General features: G+C 38.3%; 1 protein-coding gene across 1 annotated transcript in view; it reads left to right on the forward strand.

Annotated features, from left to right (window-relative positions):
- Positions 1-19,505, forward strand: part of LOC134649008 (uncharacterized) — a 72,863-nt gene that overhangs the window by 41,439 nt on the left and 11,919 nt on the right. The window contains exons 6-12 of the mRNA XM_063503697.1: positions 192-654; positions 1,132-1,391; positions 8,453-8,567; positions 15,444-15,588; positions 17,469-17,640; positions 18,402-18,584; positions 18,908-19,112. Of these exons, the coding sequence (XP_063359767.1) occupies positions 192-654; positions 1,132-1,391; positions 8,453-8,567; positions 15,444-15,588; positions 17,469-17,640; positions 18,402-18,584; positions 18,908-19,112 (1,543 nt within the window). The remainder of the gene's footprint in view (positions 1-191; positions 655-1,131; positions 1,392-8,452; positions 8,568-15,443; positions 15,589-17,468; positions 17,641-18,401; positions 18,585-18,907; positions 19,113-19,505) is intronic.

Here is a 19,505-nt window from a genome sequence, read left to right on the forward strand (position 1 = left end):
AAGTATGGACTCGCGCGCCAGAACGCAACTTATGCTAGACCGCCAGGTGGATATATATTGTAGTATAAAATGATCTGGCTGTTTGTTTTAGTATCGACATTTTCACACACATGCAAAAAAGAAAGACAGCGCTATCTTTATCTGAGAGAACGAGTAAAACAAGTGAATTAACGTTAATCTTATCTTTCCAGTGGCAATGGACGGTAATCCCTTCACAAAAGTAATGACACCGAAACCCGACCAATACAACGAGCCGAAGAAATCGCCCATATACGCCAACTGCGAGCGCCCCGAGCACAGCTACAGCAATATCCAGTTCCAAGACACACTCAATAAGACTGAAAATCCAGTGAAGGGGTTCAAAGATGAGCTAAAGACGGTTATTAGTGAGAAGAGATTTAGTAATGGAGAGATGGCGCCTCCGTTGCCTGAAAAACAAGAGAAGCAAGATAAACCATCGACCCCTACGAGTGAGACTAAGAAAGACAGCGGGACGTTGTCTAGAAAGACGTATTTTTCGTTCAAATCGCGGTTCAGACGAGCGACGTCGATGGCAGTTGATATAAACTCGGATGTGCCAAGCGCGTTGAAGATCACGAATTCGACGTTCTATTTGACTGATTCGATGGATGGAGACTCCGGGTTTAGCAACTGGTGAGGATTGCTTCTTATATTAAAATGATAAATGTTGTTTGTTGTTGTGTTATTGTTAAGCAATTGTACTCATGGAGCATTGTTACTGTTTTTACTAGTTCAGAAAAAGTACGCTTAGCTATGACGAAAGCTACCACCATCACTCATGGCAGTCATGGCTCTTCTATCCATTTTGATGCTTATATTAACTCAAACTAGAGACAGAGGTAGCGCACGGTGTTTGGTTTTCGTTATTATGGCTGAGTATTCTACATATATATTCTATTGGCGTTATTCATAAACGGCTACTAACTTAGTCAGGTGATGATCGTCGTTTGTCCCAATCTGTCGTTACGCCATAGAGAGGGACAAACGATGATCATCAGCAGATTAACTTAGCAGACATTTATGAATAGCGCCGTATATCCATGCGCAGCCTCTTGTCCCAATATGATAAGCTATATAGTATAAAAACATTAAAAACTATATCTCCGACAGCAGCGACAACGGGCAAGGCAGTGTGGAGACTCTCTCACCGACCGCCCCGGCGCGCCACCACCGCGACGGTACGCGCGCGCTCATCTCCGCGTCCACGCCCTGCCTGGCTCGAGCTCAGGCTCAGGCCACTCAGGCCGCGAGCCAGGCCACTCAGGCCGCGAGCCAGGCCGCTCAGGCCGCTCAGGCCGCGCTCGAGCGCCCGAGCGTGCCGCCGCCGCCGCCGCCCGGCCGGCCCACTGACATTAGCGCTGTCAATGAAGGTACGGACGTCAACTGTTTTTTGCTTGGACTAACTGATTGGAAGTTTGTAGGGAATGATAGAATTTGACTAACTTTGAGTTTGGACTTTTGGAATAGTCGTCTGAATTTAATAGCGGTTGTTGATTTGGATTAACTTTAGATTTGAATTTAGAATGCGTTGAAATAGTAATGTGAACGTAATCGCTATACACGATTATTAGTACATTTTAAGTAACTTAGATTTGAATTTACCATTTTTTTTTGAAAACTAGATTAGTTAGATTTTATACTTTCCTGTTTGTGACCGCTAGTGAAGGAATGTTGACGTAAATAATGAAATGATGGATGATATGCAATTCATTTTGATACATGTTTGGTACGTTACATCAAATCAAACATCATGGACCCAAGATTGTTGTTGGCAAATAACCCCAAATTACTACATACGTATTGTATCAACTTTGAGTCTATACATTGGTAGAGTCAGACCAAGCTAACTCGGCAGTGATTTTTATAACATGTGCAAGCGTTATTTTAAACGTCAAATAAACTTCTATGAAATGATGACGTTTAAAATGACACTTGCACCGTTTGTGCTGTCAAAATTGCTGCCGAGTAAGCTTGGTCTGACTACTCACTTTACCGATATTTCAATAGGATCGAAAAAAGGTGTAAGATCAAAAAATCCTACAAAATGTAGGTATTTACCTCCAAATTTTAGAATTTTTCCAAAACTAAACGCAAACATAATCAACGACATTATTTACTCTACTACTGTGAATGGCTATTATACGCGTATTTTATCATGTTAGATAATTAATTCATTATGTATAATTTTAGTTACAAACACTGCTAATTGGAAGTGCCTAATAGGGCCTACAAGGCACCTAAAATTTCTAACTGTTATGAAACCGTCGCGCGGGTTTAAAAAAGAACACTTTATATACGTTTAACTGTAAAATTAATAAAACTGAAGTGAATAAGTTCTAGAAACGACCAAAAGTAATTTCAGTTGACGTCTGTCCGATGTCGGACGTTGTTCCTAGACGCGAAGACAGCGCTAAACAGAGGTCAGTGCCCGCGCAAACTGGAAAATACTACCAGTAGTTAAATATATTAAATACACTGTAAACATGCATATACCAATTGCAAATAATAAGAATTCCAATACGCAAAAAATCCAATAAGTACCTGATTAATTATTTTGTCCGCACGGTTATTTTCATATTATATTTCCTAATATTTCTGCCTACATTATAGTAAACACCTATTTTAGTCAGGTTACCTTTATCTTACCATTAACATACAAATTGGAAAAGTTAGGGCTGATTTAGACGGCGCGCGATCTCGCATGCGATTTTAGTTACATTGCGGACTGTTGGATACGTCAAATTTAACCGACCGATCAAAACCCGCAATGTACTTAATGAAACTCACATGCGAGTTCTCGCATCGTCTAAATTAACCCTATTACGCTAAATATGCAAGTCCCGTAATACCGATATTCAACGACGCCAACGTCATTTCTTATTTCAAATTCCATTTATTACATAAAAATTTTGTGAACTACATGAGATCAAAGTTATTTACATCTCGTGCGCTTTTGAGTCCCTTACTGCGCTCAAGATTCTAAATTAGATTCACTCGCTACGCTCGTGAATCTAGTATTTCGCTTGCACGGGACTCAAAATAAACACTCGAAGAAATATCAAACTTTGATCTCTTGTTGTACAAATAACTATTACCTATCGGTCAAAATTTAGGGATCTTTTTACCTTGGCGAATTTAAAAACGATTTTAATACAATTATACGATCGCTTTTGATCAATTACGTATAGTTTCATGATATTTTAGAAGGTGAGCATAAACTATTTCGTATATATACTACTGTAGTATTTTCCAGCGCGGGATGGTGTAGGTCTATGTTCACGAGAATGCTCTATGTTTGCACCGTCTTTGTCTTACCCACATCTGTCTCTCACATTCACACATTTTGTCGTACTAAATACGTAATACCTGTGAAGCAATTTTAAGTACTAAACACTTAAAATGTGAAAAATACTTATTTCCAACACTCACCGCGCATGCGATTTATAGTTACCAAATATCTTGTACCAAAATGCACTTTAATTTTTACTTAGGTACTAGTTTGTACTTAGTAGGTTGCAATCAGCTATTACTTGTAGAAGAAGTGTATTAAAATTAAGCCTTAAGAAAAAAAAAATCTCGTGCTTCGAATTTGGCAGCAAAATACATTCATTATGGTAACTCTGGTTGTCAAAGCTGATGTTTGAAAATTCAGTTAGGTACCACAACATAAGAACCTATAATACGGGGATTTATAGCGCCAATATCTGGGAGACCGAGCTTTGCTCGGAAAACATAAAAACTCAAAAATGCGCGTTTTCCCAAAGATAAAACCTAGCTAAATCGATTTTTCGCCCCCGAAAACCCCCATATAGCAAGTCTCATCGAAATCGTTAAAGCCGTTCCCGAGATCCCTGAAATATATAGGTATACATATAAATAAATAAATAAATATACAAGAAATGCTCGTTTAAAGTTATAAGATATAGTTCAGCTATCATCTTATCATACTCGGGGCACAATATTTAGTAGTTACACAACTTTTCTTCTATTTGACAGGTATTATAGTTTTTTACATAAATCAAAATATACAAACTTTACATGTATACCCTCTAGCCGCCCAGAGACCTATAAAAAGGTCTCCTGTTCCATTCTAATTTGAACTTTATGTTGACAAAATAAAATTTAATTTTGCTTGGCAAGGTTTGCAAGGGCTAGAGGATACACGTCAGTCTACGAATCATTTATCTAGATAAAATGAATGATGCAATCTCGTTTCTAGAAGTTAGGTACGATATCATCAAAGCAAAAAAGCTTGTAGGAGTGACTTTGAATCGTGTTCGTGTTTCTCTCATTCACTTGTTTTGTACGATTCAAACCCACGGGTGCCCCACCATACAAGTACTCTTGTACCTGCTAAATTATAAATAGTTTCGTATAATATTAATTATTTTCCTTCTTCATATTGTATGTTGAAGGCCACTTTAACTAAGATGTTTTGAAGTTTCGCCAATCAAGTAACAAAGTAATAATATTGAACGTATTATTATCTAAAATCCGGCTAAGAATTACGTCTAACTAGAATCGATATTAAGACTGAGATATCGCAGTAACGTGAAGTTATTTGTATTAGGTACTTAACACAACTTCGTTTTTCAATTTCTTACTCCTTTAGGCCTAGCACATGATTGGCGCGACAGTATCTCGCGGCGAGATAGACTATCCGTAGTTTTCTAACTATGTTAATTAAAGAGGGACGGGTAGTCTATGTCGCCACGAGATATACATACTGTCACGCCTATCATGTGCTAGCCCGGCTGTTGGAAGAAAATTGCACGCATTAGACTAATGCCAGATGCCCAAGCATTACCAAGTCATATATAAGTAAATCAATTTTCTCTATTTCCTGGTGGTTAAACATTTGACCGCCAAAGGCACTGACGCGCGCAGCTACAGCCCAATATGACAAGGCTTGATGACGTGGCGTTCAAATAAATAAATAAATAAATACTAATAGAAGACTAGCTAAATTTAACACCTTAACCTCTAGCCCAGTGGTTCCTAACCTGGGGGTAATTAACCCCGTGGGAGTAAAACTGGTATTTTACGGGGGTAATAAGCTAACCTAATTTAACAATACAACAAACATACACGTTTTATTTTTTATTACCATTGTTGGGAGGAGGGGTAAAATCAGGTTTCCTAGTTAGTCATAGGGGTGACCGGACTGAAAAGGTTAGGAACCACTGCTCTAGCCGCCCATACGTCAAACCTTGCCAAGCAAAATGAAATTTTATTTTGTCAACACAAAGTTCAAATTAGAATGGAACAGGAGACCTTTTTATAGGTCTCTGGGCGGCTAGAGGTTAAACCAATAATAAACCCCAATTCTGACGTTTTAAATCAATTATAGGTACGTAGTTGTCCGTGTAAAATAGTAAATCAATAACAATTTGGGACACAACTCGAATGAATTGAAGGGAATCCTTCATAATCATCTAAGGCAATTATTTCAAGTAGGTATATTATTCGCTCAGATTTTCCTGTCACTTGACAATGAATTCATAATCTAACCTTAGACTTGCAATTAAGACTTAGCCCCTATGAATCATTTATTGACACAGAACTAATTGTTATTATGGATCAACGTCGTAAATCTTTTTTTTTTCAACGTCGACTCTTATCAATACATTACCTCTTATAATGATTGTAGTAGACATTTATTATAATAAGTATAAATACGAAGAAAAAATCGTGGCCCCGAATTTGACAGCTGAAGATGATGGCGCTGTATAGAACCCATCTTAAACAGTCAATAAATTTATACATTATGTGGTTGTTGTTTCTAACGCCAACTGTACAATTATTTATACTTGTCATGGTAGGTAACTTGCGGGCAATAGTCACGTACTTTCTTAAACTTTGTTCAATATGCTTGTCACATCCTTAGTTGTACGTTACAACCGATGATTCATAGTAGTAACTAGGTTTATGTGTAAAGACAAAGAACTAAAATTAAGGAAAAAGGACTATACGTACCTCTACTTTGTTGTTATCTCAGAAAAACACAACAATAAAATAATACACGTTTACCAATTTTTTTATATTTGATAGGTAATTAATTGTTTTGTTATCAGAAACCTAGCTCTTATATTATAAAATTATAATTTTTAGATACTTTGACCTACCTAGTATTAGAACTCACACACAATTTTAATAGCCTTCGGTCGGCATCGGCAACCAACAGAAAATATGGCATGAAAAGATGGCATTGCAGCGAAATTCTCTGATAAAATGCTAACCATGTACAAAACTTCTATAGCCGTTTGTATTTATTATCACGCTATGATGCTCTAATGTTCTATGACATCAACGACCTTCCTACTGCATACCAATTATATATCATTACATCCAGCAGTTCTGCGATTACATGTACCGTTTAGTAAACTGCCGGCGCTCTAAGCTCGAGCACGTATCTATTCGTTTAGACTGTGTCTTGTGTTTGTGTTCCGTGTTATGGGTACTGTTTTTAAAATATCGCACTCGGGCCCGTAGCCAAGATGACAAGTTGTATAGACAAAACGCCTTACGAAAAGTAAGGATTTATGGCGATGACAGATGCAACGAAAATTGCCGTCATTTCCATACATATTTAAGTTTCGTATGGCGGTTTTTTATTAATGACTGTCAATTGTCTAGGTCCCCATCGGCTCATGTGTCATGTTCAGTGTTAACTGTGTTTGTGCGCTTTGGAAAATGCAAAATGCATCAATGAAGGTTAACCGGTGTCGTACTTAAATGAATGTTGGACTGGTCTGATGGAACTGTAATAGCATGAGTAATATGTTTTGTTGTTTAACTCCCACGTTTGTTGCATGTTAGTTAATAGCCATACAAAACATTGTTGTGTTTATAATTTATCATGTGACGAATCGATACGCACGCAGTGGCTTCACGTGTGAAAGTGATAACGAAATAGCCATTGCGATAAATACAAAAGCCAGACGTTATAGTTTTAGTCATACCAAGCATATTTTGCATTGTACAGTATTCGATTAACAATTATTATAAGCACTTTTTAGTTGGGTTTCGCTTTTGTATTATAATAATGCATTTGTAAAATTGTGTGAAAAATGTTTCTAAAACAAACATTTCCTTTTTAAACAACAGCAGCGTTATTGAAGATAATTGCGTTGCTTTTGTTTTAAGTACCAAGTTGTGTTTACAGATGTAGTGCATAATTATTTTCCATCGTATTTTCACGGAAGCGAACGTGTCTTGCTATTTCAGTCAGTCTCGGTACAAAAAGTACTGAGGTTGACTGAAGTAGCGTGACAAATACGAACGTTTCCGAGAAAGTACGATGGAAAACAATTATGAACTACATCTGTAATTTAATAAGTAGTCTTAATGCAAATGCTTCTTGAAATCAAATACTTTACGATACAAGGTATAGTTTTTACTCCTTCAATTTATCATTTTATCCCAACTTTAAAGAAGACGGTAATGTTTTATGACAATGATGACAGAATTACTTAACGCGTCGTTAATTCAGATGCGCTTGCGATCTCGTATTGGCATTTGCATAGAAACTATAAATCCTTCGTTTGAAACGATCGCGTGCAGATATTGATTGCATACGCAAACATCCGCATCGCTCGGCTACCTGTGCTGATTGCTATTTCAAATCGAAGAATTATTCATACTAGAAGACGTGTATAGTCTAACATCCTTATTCATGAAACTTTATAAACCTTAGTTAGGTATAGTTAATTTATGTTTTATGCGTTTCTCACAAATACATAAGTCAAAATTAATTGAGCCTTGTAGCGCGTTTATGAATAATTGTAATAATGCTGTAAGAAAAAACGTGCCTTGAATTTGACAGCTGTACTGTACATGAAGTTCTGGTCAAAAGTTTAGGTCCTTATAATTCAGTCATCGTGATCAGAAAACCTATGGTGCCGAATTAGCGCCATCTAGTTCGTCTGTCTAACTTGGGAGCACAACGTTTTATTACGGCGTTATACTTCTGATAAATCTGACAAACCGTTGATAATCGTTTCTCCATATTTTGACAACATTGTTTTAACATAAATATGTATGTTTGTTAGAAGGAGACAATATTATTTAACTACGGTTAGCAGAGTTTTATGAATTAGCCTGACTATTACATTGTACATACAGTACACTTCTTCTGCAATTAATACTCTTTAGTATTTCACAATACAATTGGTTTGGTAACCTTTGCATTCCTAGTACCGTGATTAGACGAAAAGCATGTAAATTGCTCTTGTAATTGCGCTTAAACGGACAATTGCACAATATAGAGGCCATATTATGCCGTGAGTTTTGCGTACTTAAACGGTTATATTTTTTCTGTTACTATAACCGTTTCGCTGCAGCGCCATCTATATTATGCTATGCTCGTTTAACCTCATTTATAAACCGCAAGAATTATACTGAGAACTAATGGAGTGTTGTTTGGATTTAGAACTGAAACGACTGCTGCCGACGCTGACGCGGAAGGACAAGGCGCCGCGCGCGCGCACCTCTTGGTATGCTGAATGTGGTTCCGACACCTCCACGCACACCTCTAATACTTCTTGGTGAGTTACCACATATTATATGTATGTAGTTATGCTAGCAAAACGCACCTGAGAATATACATAATATACCAGATTTGCCTACCTACATACCGAATTCCCCCGAATAACAAATCGTCACATCGACAATCAAAACTCACTTAATTACCAACCACAAGTTCAGAGTCATAGTGAAACATACCGTAGTGCCTACTTAAAACAAACAAATAAAATATTTTGATTCTTTTTTTTTTTGCAATTTATGACTTTTGATTGTAACCGGGCAAAACCTTTTATAGTTTCTGATTTTTTTTACGGCTAAATTAAGTTTCAATTTTCAGTTGTTATCAGTAGAAACAAACCTAAGCTTAAGCATAGAGAAAAAAATACATAGAGTGCTCACTCCATACATCAGTTCAGACTATTAATTTCAGTGTCTACATCTAGCATCGAGTAGCGGAACTATCAGTACTGCTACTTGACAATAGATGTAGCACAACAGCATAAGACTTTCCAGTCGGTGGCTACATCTATTGTCAAGTAGCAGTACTGATAGTTCCGCTACTCGATGCAAGATGCTAATAGTCTTTTTGGTACTAAAACTGATGTATGGAGTGAGCACTCTATGTATTTTTTTCTCTATGGCTTAGGTAAGAGGCCATCTTCGGCACGTTTTCTACGTTATTACTTTTCCTGCTAACTATACAATGAGTCAATGACACAACAGAAGCGCGCTGTAGCTAAGCCTACAGTTTTCACCCAACATTGTTGTAGTAATTTCCCTTACACTACTGTTATCGGTTTTTACAATTACACACGCCGATACCATGGCGTTACTGTTTTCAGTTAACTGTACGAGGGGCGTTCAATAAAAAGTGAGAATGAGTATGTTATATACAACTTTTATTAAATATTATTTTATTTTTCGACATAGTCACCTTTTAGCATAATACACTTAGTATATCTTTTTTCTAAACTTAAAATTCCATTTCTAAAAAAGGTTTCATCTTGAGTACTTAAAAAATCCTGTACTGGAGCGACTACCGCGTCGTCGTCTTCAAATTTCTTGCCTCTCAGGTATTCCTTCAATCTCGGAAATAGGTAGAAATCACTAGGGGCGAGGTCTGGTGAATACGGAGGATGCTTAAGGATATCGAACCCAGCATCACGTATTGCAGCCATTGCAACGGCGGACTTGTGTGCCGGTGCATTGTCCTGATGGAACAACACAATTTTCGAGAGTTTACCTCGCCGTTTTTCACGGATCTCATTGCGCAATGTTGCTATTTGTTTGGCATATAAAGTGCCCGTAATAGTGGCTCCATGCTCGAGATACTCAATCATTACGACCCCTTTACCATCCCAAAAAACAGAGCCCATGACCTTACCGGCAGATGGGCCCACCTTGAATTTCTTCGGAGTTGGAGATGATGGCCTTTTCCATGTCATAGACTGCGGTTTCGTTTCAGGGTCGTAATGATGGAGCCATGTTTCGTCCATTGTTATAAATCGCGCCAAAAAAAGTTCCCGGTCTTGCTGTATCAGGTCCAAAGCTTCTTGACAAATCTCGACTCTAGTTTGTTTTTGCGTGTCAGTAAGCATTCTGGGTACCCAACGCGCTGATACCTTTTTCATACCCAAGCGTTCATGTAAAATATTATGCACGCTCCCCGTTGAAATCTTTACATTTTCAGCAATAAAACGAACCGTGACACGACGATCCGCCAAAACTAACTTTTCGACTTTTTTCACAATTTCTTCAGTTACTGCTGTAGTAGGGCGTCCGGAGCGGGGGTCATCCATGGTCGATGTTCTTGCACGTTTAAATTCGGCGCACCAACGTGCGACTGTCGAATACGGAGGAGCATTAGACCTTAAAGTGTCCCGTAAATCTAAATCGACTTGGTCCGTAGAAAAATTTTTCAAACACAAGCATTTGATAACGGCGCGCAGTTCAATTTTCTCCATTTTCGCTAACGTACTCAATAGCATCGCAAAGAAATCGCCGTATTTTTTTTTTAAACAAAAAACAGTTAGTTTTTTTTTTTCATGGCGATCAGCTAGGTAGATTAGCTTTACCGGCCAGTATTTACTTTCCTAATATTTAAAGAGTTTACATCTCATTCTCATTATATATTGAACGCCCCTCGTAGGTACTTCCGCTTACATTGACAATAGTTATTTGTTTTACAAGGGGGCATAAGAAAACTACTCAAAATTTGCATTTGATTACTTTGCCTCACATGTGAATAAAATGCAACTTTGCTATCAGTTTTTGAACAATCCAGAGAGCCTTTAGCAGTTGGTGTGGTGAAAAAGCATTTTCTACATCGCTGACATACAGTTCAACCTTTTGTAGTGCAGGGATCAGATTAAAGGTTTGCAAGTTATTTAATTTCAGTTTGTTTTCTTCTGGTTTCGCACTCTCATCGCCCTGCCTAATCTCAATGCCGTTCTGGTCAAAAATCAACTAAATTGTAGACAAATCGAACGTGTTTTTTTTTTAAATCCATCTTTGTACCGACCCTTGTAAATAGTATCTCATGATACATATTTATGAATGAATATAAGAATGACCTTTAGCTCCTCCCGGGAATGTAACTTTCTCTGCGTAATACATATAAGACTTATGCGAACCCCGCGCCAGACGGTGACCGTTATCCAAAACCCGTTCGGAAATCCGAACGCACTCAAAATTGACGCCCATAATGTCAGGATTACCTATACTTTAGACCACATTTGACAATGGCCTAATGAATTCTTACGAATATAATATGGAAATTTCGGAAATAAATTATTAATGTCTTCTTAAAAAATTAACATTAATGGGAAAATTAAATTACTAGGTATATCTACCTTACCTACCCGTGTGTGAAAACTGTGAATTAAATTTATATCTTCTGATAGGTTATTTACATAAATGCTAATAAGAGTAGGTAGTGTCAGATTTATAAAGGAAAATTTCTGACTGAAAAAATAGCTAGCAAGTAGGTACATATTATTAGGTACCTAAGGCAATTACAATAAAACTCAAGACTTTGTGTATATTTAGTTACTTTCAACTAAAGTTGAAACTTAAGTAAAGAAAGTCCCGACAGGAAACATTTTTGAGACCATCATACGTCAATGCAGAGTAGGAGAATCCCCGTCCCACCCCGGTATGACTGGATCGGCGCGTGAGTCGTCGTTACTCGGGAAACATACCTTACTAAACTAAAACGACGTATGCGCATTCGCAGCTTATAGTCACATAGTGCTTTTCAACTAGTTGGTACGATTACTAGGGAACGATACCCTGCTGAACTGAAAGGTCGTACGTGCGTTTGAGTCTCGTAGTTACATAGTGCCTTTTGAATAGTCGGGATAATGATGCGCCGGCGCGGTGAGTCACCAGCCAGTTCCATCACCGTTAGGTGTTGGCGCGAGGCATGAGCGAGTTGCTAATAACGACTCCTAATTTATTATATTGATTTATTTTTTGGGGATAGTTCATATCTTATCCCTTTGTAAGGCATAACGGTGTCAGGTATTACACAATGGGATCAGTTAAATTTTAGACGAAAATTGAATTAGATGAAAATAAGCGTGGCATATTTGTATGTAAGGTACTGGCAGAATACCAGCGATGTGGCTTGCCGCATCACAATCCTGAGCCAGCGCCTTTTCTGTGCCACGACAGATGGCTTCATAATTTTTTAATGTAATTGTTAATAGTTTTTAGTAATTAAGTTGTTTTGCATGTTCTTATCCTGTACTTTTTCAATGCCGTGTATGTTGTGGGAATGAATAAAGAAATTATCTATCTATCTATCTAATGTCGTATACTAATTTATTTACTAAAACACTTAAATTATTTTCTTGTTTATTAAAATGTCTATTATGTACCTAAATATGTTAGCGAACACTCTAGTAAAATGATTCTCAAAATCGCATCAAATATGACCACAATAACTTCAAGCCGGTTTTCAACAAAATGATTGAGACTATCCCACGGTTACAAACGATCAACCCAATAAACGCGATAGCCAAATAATTAAATACCTGTAACAACTTACTGTATAGATACTTTATCTAATCAACCGCTCAATTCCTCTTACTTACGCCACTGCCCAAGAACAAGGCAGTATCCAACGATTCTCCACCGCCACTGCCTTCAGAGCGGACGTTGAAATCGGTTACGTTTCAAAACACCCTATCGAATACCTCTTTTGTTTTCGTTCTTCAATTGTTTTCAGTAAAGTGTATGTGAAGTTGTGATGCTAGTGTGTGGATCGTGCTGGTTGGTGAAGGATTGTAGCGACGCTCTTTTTCCCACGCTGTACGTATAAGTCATACTTTAACAATGGAATTGTGCCGTGTTTATGGTAATAGAGGCGGTTAGATTGTTGTTATCGTGAGTGCGGATGTTTTATGGAGTGTTTAGCACTTGACGCGTTTTTATGTATGTAAATCGATCAGCTAGGCAGCAGTTTCTGTTAGTAATAGATACCTAAGATAGGATTTTGGATGGAATGCAAATATTCTGTTCTTAATAAGGCCTGAATTGATCTTTAAATTGTCTAATTTAGGGAGGATGTCTGTGTAGCAAAAAAAGCAAAATCGCATTTTGCTCACTGTTTTTAAGTAGCAAAGTACCCTTGTTCGAGCTGCTGAGGTGAAAATTTAATTGTTGGTATATCTTAAGAAAACATGAGTGAATAGAGGTAAGTGATGAAGAAGGAATACATTTTTCGGGTTCTCTAATATGTTCTCACTGCTGAGGTGAAAAGTTTTGTGAACTACACGAGATCAAAGTTATTTACATCTCGTGAGCTTTTGAATCCCTTACTACGCTCAAGAATCTAAATTAGATTCACTCGCTACGCTCGTGAATCTAGTATAGAATCTTTCGCTTGCACGGGACTCAAAATAAGCACTCGAAGAAATATCAAACTTTGATCTCTTGTTGTACAAATAACTATTAATGTCAGTATTTATTTCTGACGTGACAATTTCCTCCAAGACGAGATACTAAATAGGAACAGGAAAATCATATTAAAACTAAACTTTGCATATTTATGACAACTAGCTATAATACTTTATAATAAAACCCGTTAAATATTGAAAACGTACCAAACGTTGCTTATTATAATTACCTAGCTGATAATCAGGCATGTGTTTTACAAAGTTTCATATCGATGTAACATATTTTTAAAGTAAAAAAATATATTTACAAACTTTTATTGTAGGTATCTGCGAAACACGTGTAGGTAACAAAACCATTAAGTTTTAATTATAGCTAAATGATTGGGCACGTTTATTATGTTTTTTTTTTTATTAAAAACACACCATGTAATTGTAGTAGGTACCTACTATAGCATTGACACAGTTTACGATTGAAGATTAATAATTAAGTGACCTTTTTCTTTCCCATTGCGATAAATCTATGTTAAGCTTGAAAATAACTTAATTATTTACTTTGTTGTATTTTAGGTCAATAGTAAGTGTGGCGTCCATTTGTCTCTTAAGCATGTTTTTGAAATAATTTTAATATAAAAAGTTTTTGCGATAGATTTGTTTCGAAGAAATCTTTTCCTACTACATATTAAACCATTACTCATAGGTATAAATGGTATAATGTAAGTGTGAAAATGTGTTGATTAGATAACACGTAACTTGTGATACCTTAAGATACCTATTATTTCATTAAAAACCTTTTGGGGGCATTCCGGGCATTGAACTAGACTCTAATAGAGTAACACTTCACGTCACTTACGACTTACGAGTAGGGAGTGCAATCTCGATCTCGTAATTTCGAGATCTCGCACGAATTTGCGAGATTCAATCTCGTTGATAGGGAATCTCGATTTATGTAATCTTGGTCGAGATTTCGATTAAAATTTTCGAGATATCGAACGAGATTGAAAGATTTATCTCTGTGAATTACTTCTACCTTTCACTATTATCTTATTACTTTAATCTTTTTACCTTAGATTCATGTTGTTCAGGCAGTACTAAATAGTGTGTAGCCAGCTTTAGCCGACGATAATAGTACTGTGGCGCACTATGTGCGGAATATATGCGGAATAATGAGCGAGCGTTTTCTGCTGTTGGCCTTTTTGCAACAAACGCTTGGCCGACAATACCTTGAGCACCCTATGTTTCTTACGAAATCATTTTCAAAATGCATAGTGAATTAAAATGCTGATTTTCTAAGTCAAACACGTTACAATCTTACAATTATGAATAATTAAAAATAATAATTACCACTTTTTCTTACTAACATGTTTAGAGCAAAATAAGAATTACCTTGTTTAAATAAAAGTATTTTTTTTGTTAAATATTGATTCAATTTGTTATTTTTATTTTCAATACATAACATATACACTAAATAAGTAGGTAGTGTTTACAAAATTCTTAGAGTTTTTGACCAGATTAGGACATTTATAATTACTTTGTATAATCTCGATCTCGTCGAGATTAATCTCGATCTCGAAAGTCTGGCGGTCGAGATCTCGAAACACCCTATCTCGATTCAGATTTTTCGTGCGAGATCTCGAATCGCCAATCTTGGTGCGAGATTGCATTCCCTACTTACGAGCGCTATTCTTTAGATTTAATACCGAGCTTTTGGTTAGTCTCTGTAAAATTTTTGAACGATGCCATAAATTATCACATTAAAAATCATATTACACTTCAGAGGTTTTAAAAGGGTTGAGACAAACTGATTGGCTCCAATGTGTCTAACAATCTGGTGCCCCATGCTCCATTTCCACATGGGGGTCATTGGGGGGGGGGTCCTGGACTGGGTCTAGTACAACAGTAGATATCGACCTCTCCTGATTTTATAGCGGTGTCCGCCCTTACCTACAAACAATTGTCAATAAAACATTATCAATAACTACGTGTCTTTTGCCACAGGTACGCGGAGGCCGGCCTCTACCAAGCTGGCAACATCTCATCATCATCGGGTGCATCATCCGGTTCGCACCCCGCCTCGCCACTTCCCCACTCGCTGTTCACACACGAGCCGCTGTACCAGTTCTACAACGCGGCTAAAGTAGAGGTAAGCACTGCTGACTGTGTGGTGGTCACGGTTGTCACGCCACCACCTCGCAGAAAATAAAGGCCTTAGGCTCTTGATCATTTCAACGATAGAGAGGTAGATAAAGAAATTTCGTTTTTCGCGGTAGGCCTTATGGCACCGAAGAATACATGGCGCTTGAGCTGAATCTTCCGATACATGGAGAAGGTTGAACAAGCTTTTGAATGTGCGCAAACAGGGGCCAATTGCCCAAAAGATTCCTATGGGTCGAAGTGTATCCGTAAGGGCTCCCAAACCGTGGAAGGTGATAGATGAACACTGCATCAAATTAATCAAATATCCTGTCAGAAATGCAAAAATCAACTTTAAGATTTCTGTATTGTTCTACCTACAGGTACCTACTACCATATTCTTCAGTATCGTATTCAGAATATGCCTTAACTATTAACATTTTATAGATGAGTATTAGAAAGTACCTACCGAATATATAAAATATATTGTCAAATCCTTGACGTAAACAAAATACGAGTATGGGCCCCAAATACCATCATTCTTGTTATTATATAGTTTGCTCAACAAGTGTCGACAGCCCACAGCCTCAATAGGCGTAGCCGAAACCATTCTTCTGGCTAATGTATGCGTCTTTGCGTCAGACGTAAGGTTAACACTGCGGTACATGACAAAAGGGCATGTATTTTACGTGCGTCGCTTACGTAATTCTGAACAGCCACATTGTTATCTCTAGCTCGGTAATTTGGAAGGAAAAACTAGCAACATAAGAACAATAACAATACCTACGTCATAAACTTCATGAAGTATCATTTTCGCGTAGAATATTTTGTCGTTATCGTTAGGTATTTAGGTAGGTACCTAACTGATAATTTATTACGTTAATCACTAAATTCTGCAAAGTTTTATCAATTTTGCTGTATTTGATAAAATATTGAACCGTCACAAATATGTGTCCGATATCACGCTTTGTTGGTAGTATGCGCGAATTCATTACAAACATTAAGTGTAGTTAGGTACTATTCTTGAACAGAACTTGGCAGAAGAAAAAATGTTGTAAGTTTGGGTATTTCTCCTGAATTAATGATTAATTAATTTATTTGTTTTTCTTACGTCGATCTATTTATCTCGAGTTTCGTTAAAAGATAATTAGGTAGGTACCTAAGGAAACGTGAATTGGCACGAATCAGTTCCCTATTACACCTATATGAGAAGTTTTTGCGTTTCGGGCAAAACTTATTCGCACAATTATTGTTGAAAATTCGCACGCAATTATCGTTCCACTAATGAATTGCATCTATTATAATTGACGTTATAATTGCATCGACCTCCAGGTCGGTGAATTATCCGAGTGACCTCCGACGCTACGTTTAAACTAAATGAAACGAGAGAGTTAATTAAGAATTAAGTGGACTTGTTTACATGTCAGTATTGTCAGTAGTGCTAAGTGGTGTAATGTGTAATAAAAATGAATAAACTCATAAGGGTATCTCGGAAGAACAGTTTAAAAGATGTGAATCGTCCTTTAAGTGTTCTGTGCGCTCAATCGTTTAAGATATTAGAGACTTTAGAGAGTTCTAACGGAGATACGGTAGGTCGACGGTGAAAGTAAATAACAAAGAACTTGATTTTTATTGTGATTATACTTACCTGCTAGTCTAAAATTTGGAGATTATCGTGATGATTTAAATTGCCTTTTGACGATTTCATCGATTGTAAGCTGGATCATTTTGCTGGGATGAATATTAACAATCGTATCTAATTGATTGTTATGATTGTGTTTGCTTATTTAGAGGGTCCCCTGTGCTCAGAGTTTTTTTTTGTTGGCTTTCTTTTTACCTCGTCCCTGTAATTGGGGAAAATATATCTAAGTTTATATTTTGTTTTCACAGTCCGTCTGCCGCGACACCGGCGACTCAGATTCGGACGCGTACGACGCGGGCGCCGGCCTGGGCGCCACGCCGGCGCCTTCCCGGCCGTCGGCAATGGCGCTCGTGGCGCCGCGGGGGCCCGCACGCACGCTCTGGTGCGAGGTGCCAGAAGTGTTGCAGTCTACTGTCCTCAGTAAGTTGAAGTCTCTGTGTGACACCACCGCGTGTACCTGTAACTGATGTACTTACCTACATATATCCTCATAAGGCCCACCATAATACAAAGTTTCCCTATTTTTAATCTGAACCTTGTTGCATAGTCCACTAACACTATGGACAATGGACATGGTCCGAAATAAAATATATTGATTGATTGATTGATTGATTGATTGATTGATAGTACATTAGGGTGACTTTCGTTTGCTTTAGAAAACAATGAAACAAAAGAAATGCTACTAGGGTTTGCAATCCGGATCCGAAATGTATGAAATTATCCGGATCTGGATCCGGATCCGCGGATCTTCCCATACATTTCGGATCCGTCGTGCAAACCCTAAATGCTACCTTATTTAGTTTTTGAAAGGTTCATATTTACATTGTAAACAGACTTTACATTGTAATGCACATTGGGCCTAACAAGGATATAGTGACTAGAAGTACTAACAGTCTACTCCAGGCACTAAAAATCACAATTTTGTCTTTTACACGTCCACACATTATTGAGTTACAATACCAATTTGCCTTTTCTAGATGTCACATGCTGTATTGTAAAAAAATAATAAGTAGTTCACCCCGTCCTGTATCCGCTAGTTTGCACAAACAGCGTAGGCAACACATAAATACTATATTCGTGTATATATTATAGCTATGTAAAAGCTATATAGGTGCATCTTGTACTTCCTGTATTTTGTAGTGACAGGGACTTATCAATAATGTTCACTTGTATCTTGACAGGTTCCCTAGCGCCAGCTCAGAAGCGCCTCCAGGAGGCCAAGTTCGAGCTGCTCACCTCGGAGGCGTCGTACCTCAACTCGCTCAACGTGCTCGAGTCGCACTTCATCGCGCACCCCGCCTTCCGCGACCCGCAGGTGCTGCCCCGCGAGGACTGGGAGGCGCTGTTCTCCACCATATTACCTGGTAACTATCAGCTCTGGTGAAATGTCTCTAATGCTAACGCCAGTTGTATTTGTAATGTCAGCATCAAGCTCGGTAAGATGAAACCACCTTGGACAAGTCAACCACATCGGCACGCATACCCTTTGTCTACGATGGGTCTTGTAACCTGTTTGTTTACTTCTGCAGTTGCTTAGCGGACCATCAGGTCTTCAGAATGATCTTGACCCGACTTTATTGTTAAGAGATTAAAAGCGTGTCAAGGTAATTTTGAACACCTCACCCGCTTACCAACTTCTGCTGCTGACTGTATTATTAATATTTCTTAACTGTATCTTCTCTTCCAGTACGCAAGTGCTCCCAGCTCCTCATGGTGGAGCTGGAGCGCTGCTGGCAGGAGAACATCCTGCTCACCGGCATCTGCGACCTCGTGAGGAGACACGCCGAACAACACTTCCTCAGCTACGTCAAGTACTGCTCGAACCAGGCGCTCATGGTGCGCGCGCTACAGCGTTTGAGAGAAAAACCTTCGTTTGCAACTGCGTTGAGAAGGTGAGATATCTCTGGCATCTGTCACATCTGCGACCTCGTGAGGAGACACGCCGAACAACACTTCCTCAGCTACGTCAAGTACTGCTCGAACCAGGCGCTCATGGTGCGCGCGCTACAGCGTTTGAGAGAAAAACCTTCGTTTGCAACTGCGTTGAGAAGGTGAGATATCTCTGGCATCTGTCACATCTGCGACCTCGTGAGGAGACACGCCGAACAACACTTCCTCAGCTACGTCAAGTACTGCTCGAACCAGGCGCTCATGGTGCGCGCGCTACAGCGTTTGAGAGAAAAACCTTCGTTTGCAACTGCGTTGAGAAGGTGAGATATCTCTGGCATCTGTCACATCTGCGACCTCGTGAGGAGACACGCCGAACAACACTTCCTCAGCTACGT

Source organism: Cydia amplana, chromosome 6 (genome assembly GCF_948474715.1).
Source record: "Cydia amplana chromosome 6, ilCydAmpl1.1, whole genome shotgun sequence".
Lineage (NCBI taxonomy): Eukaryota > Metazoa > Arthropoda > Insecta > Lepidoptera > Tortricidae > Cydia > Cydia amplana.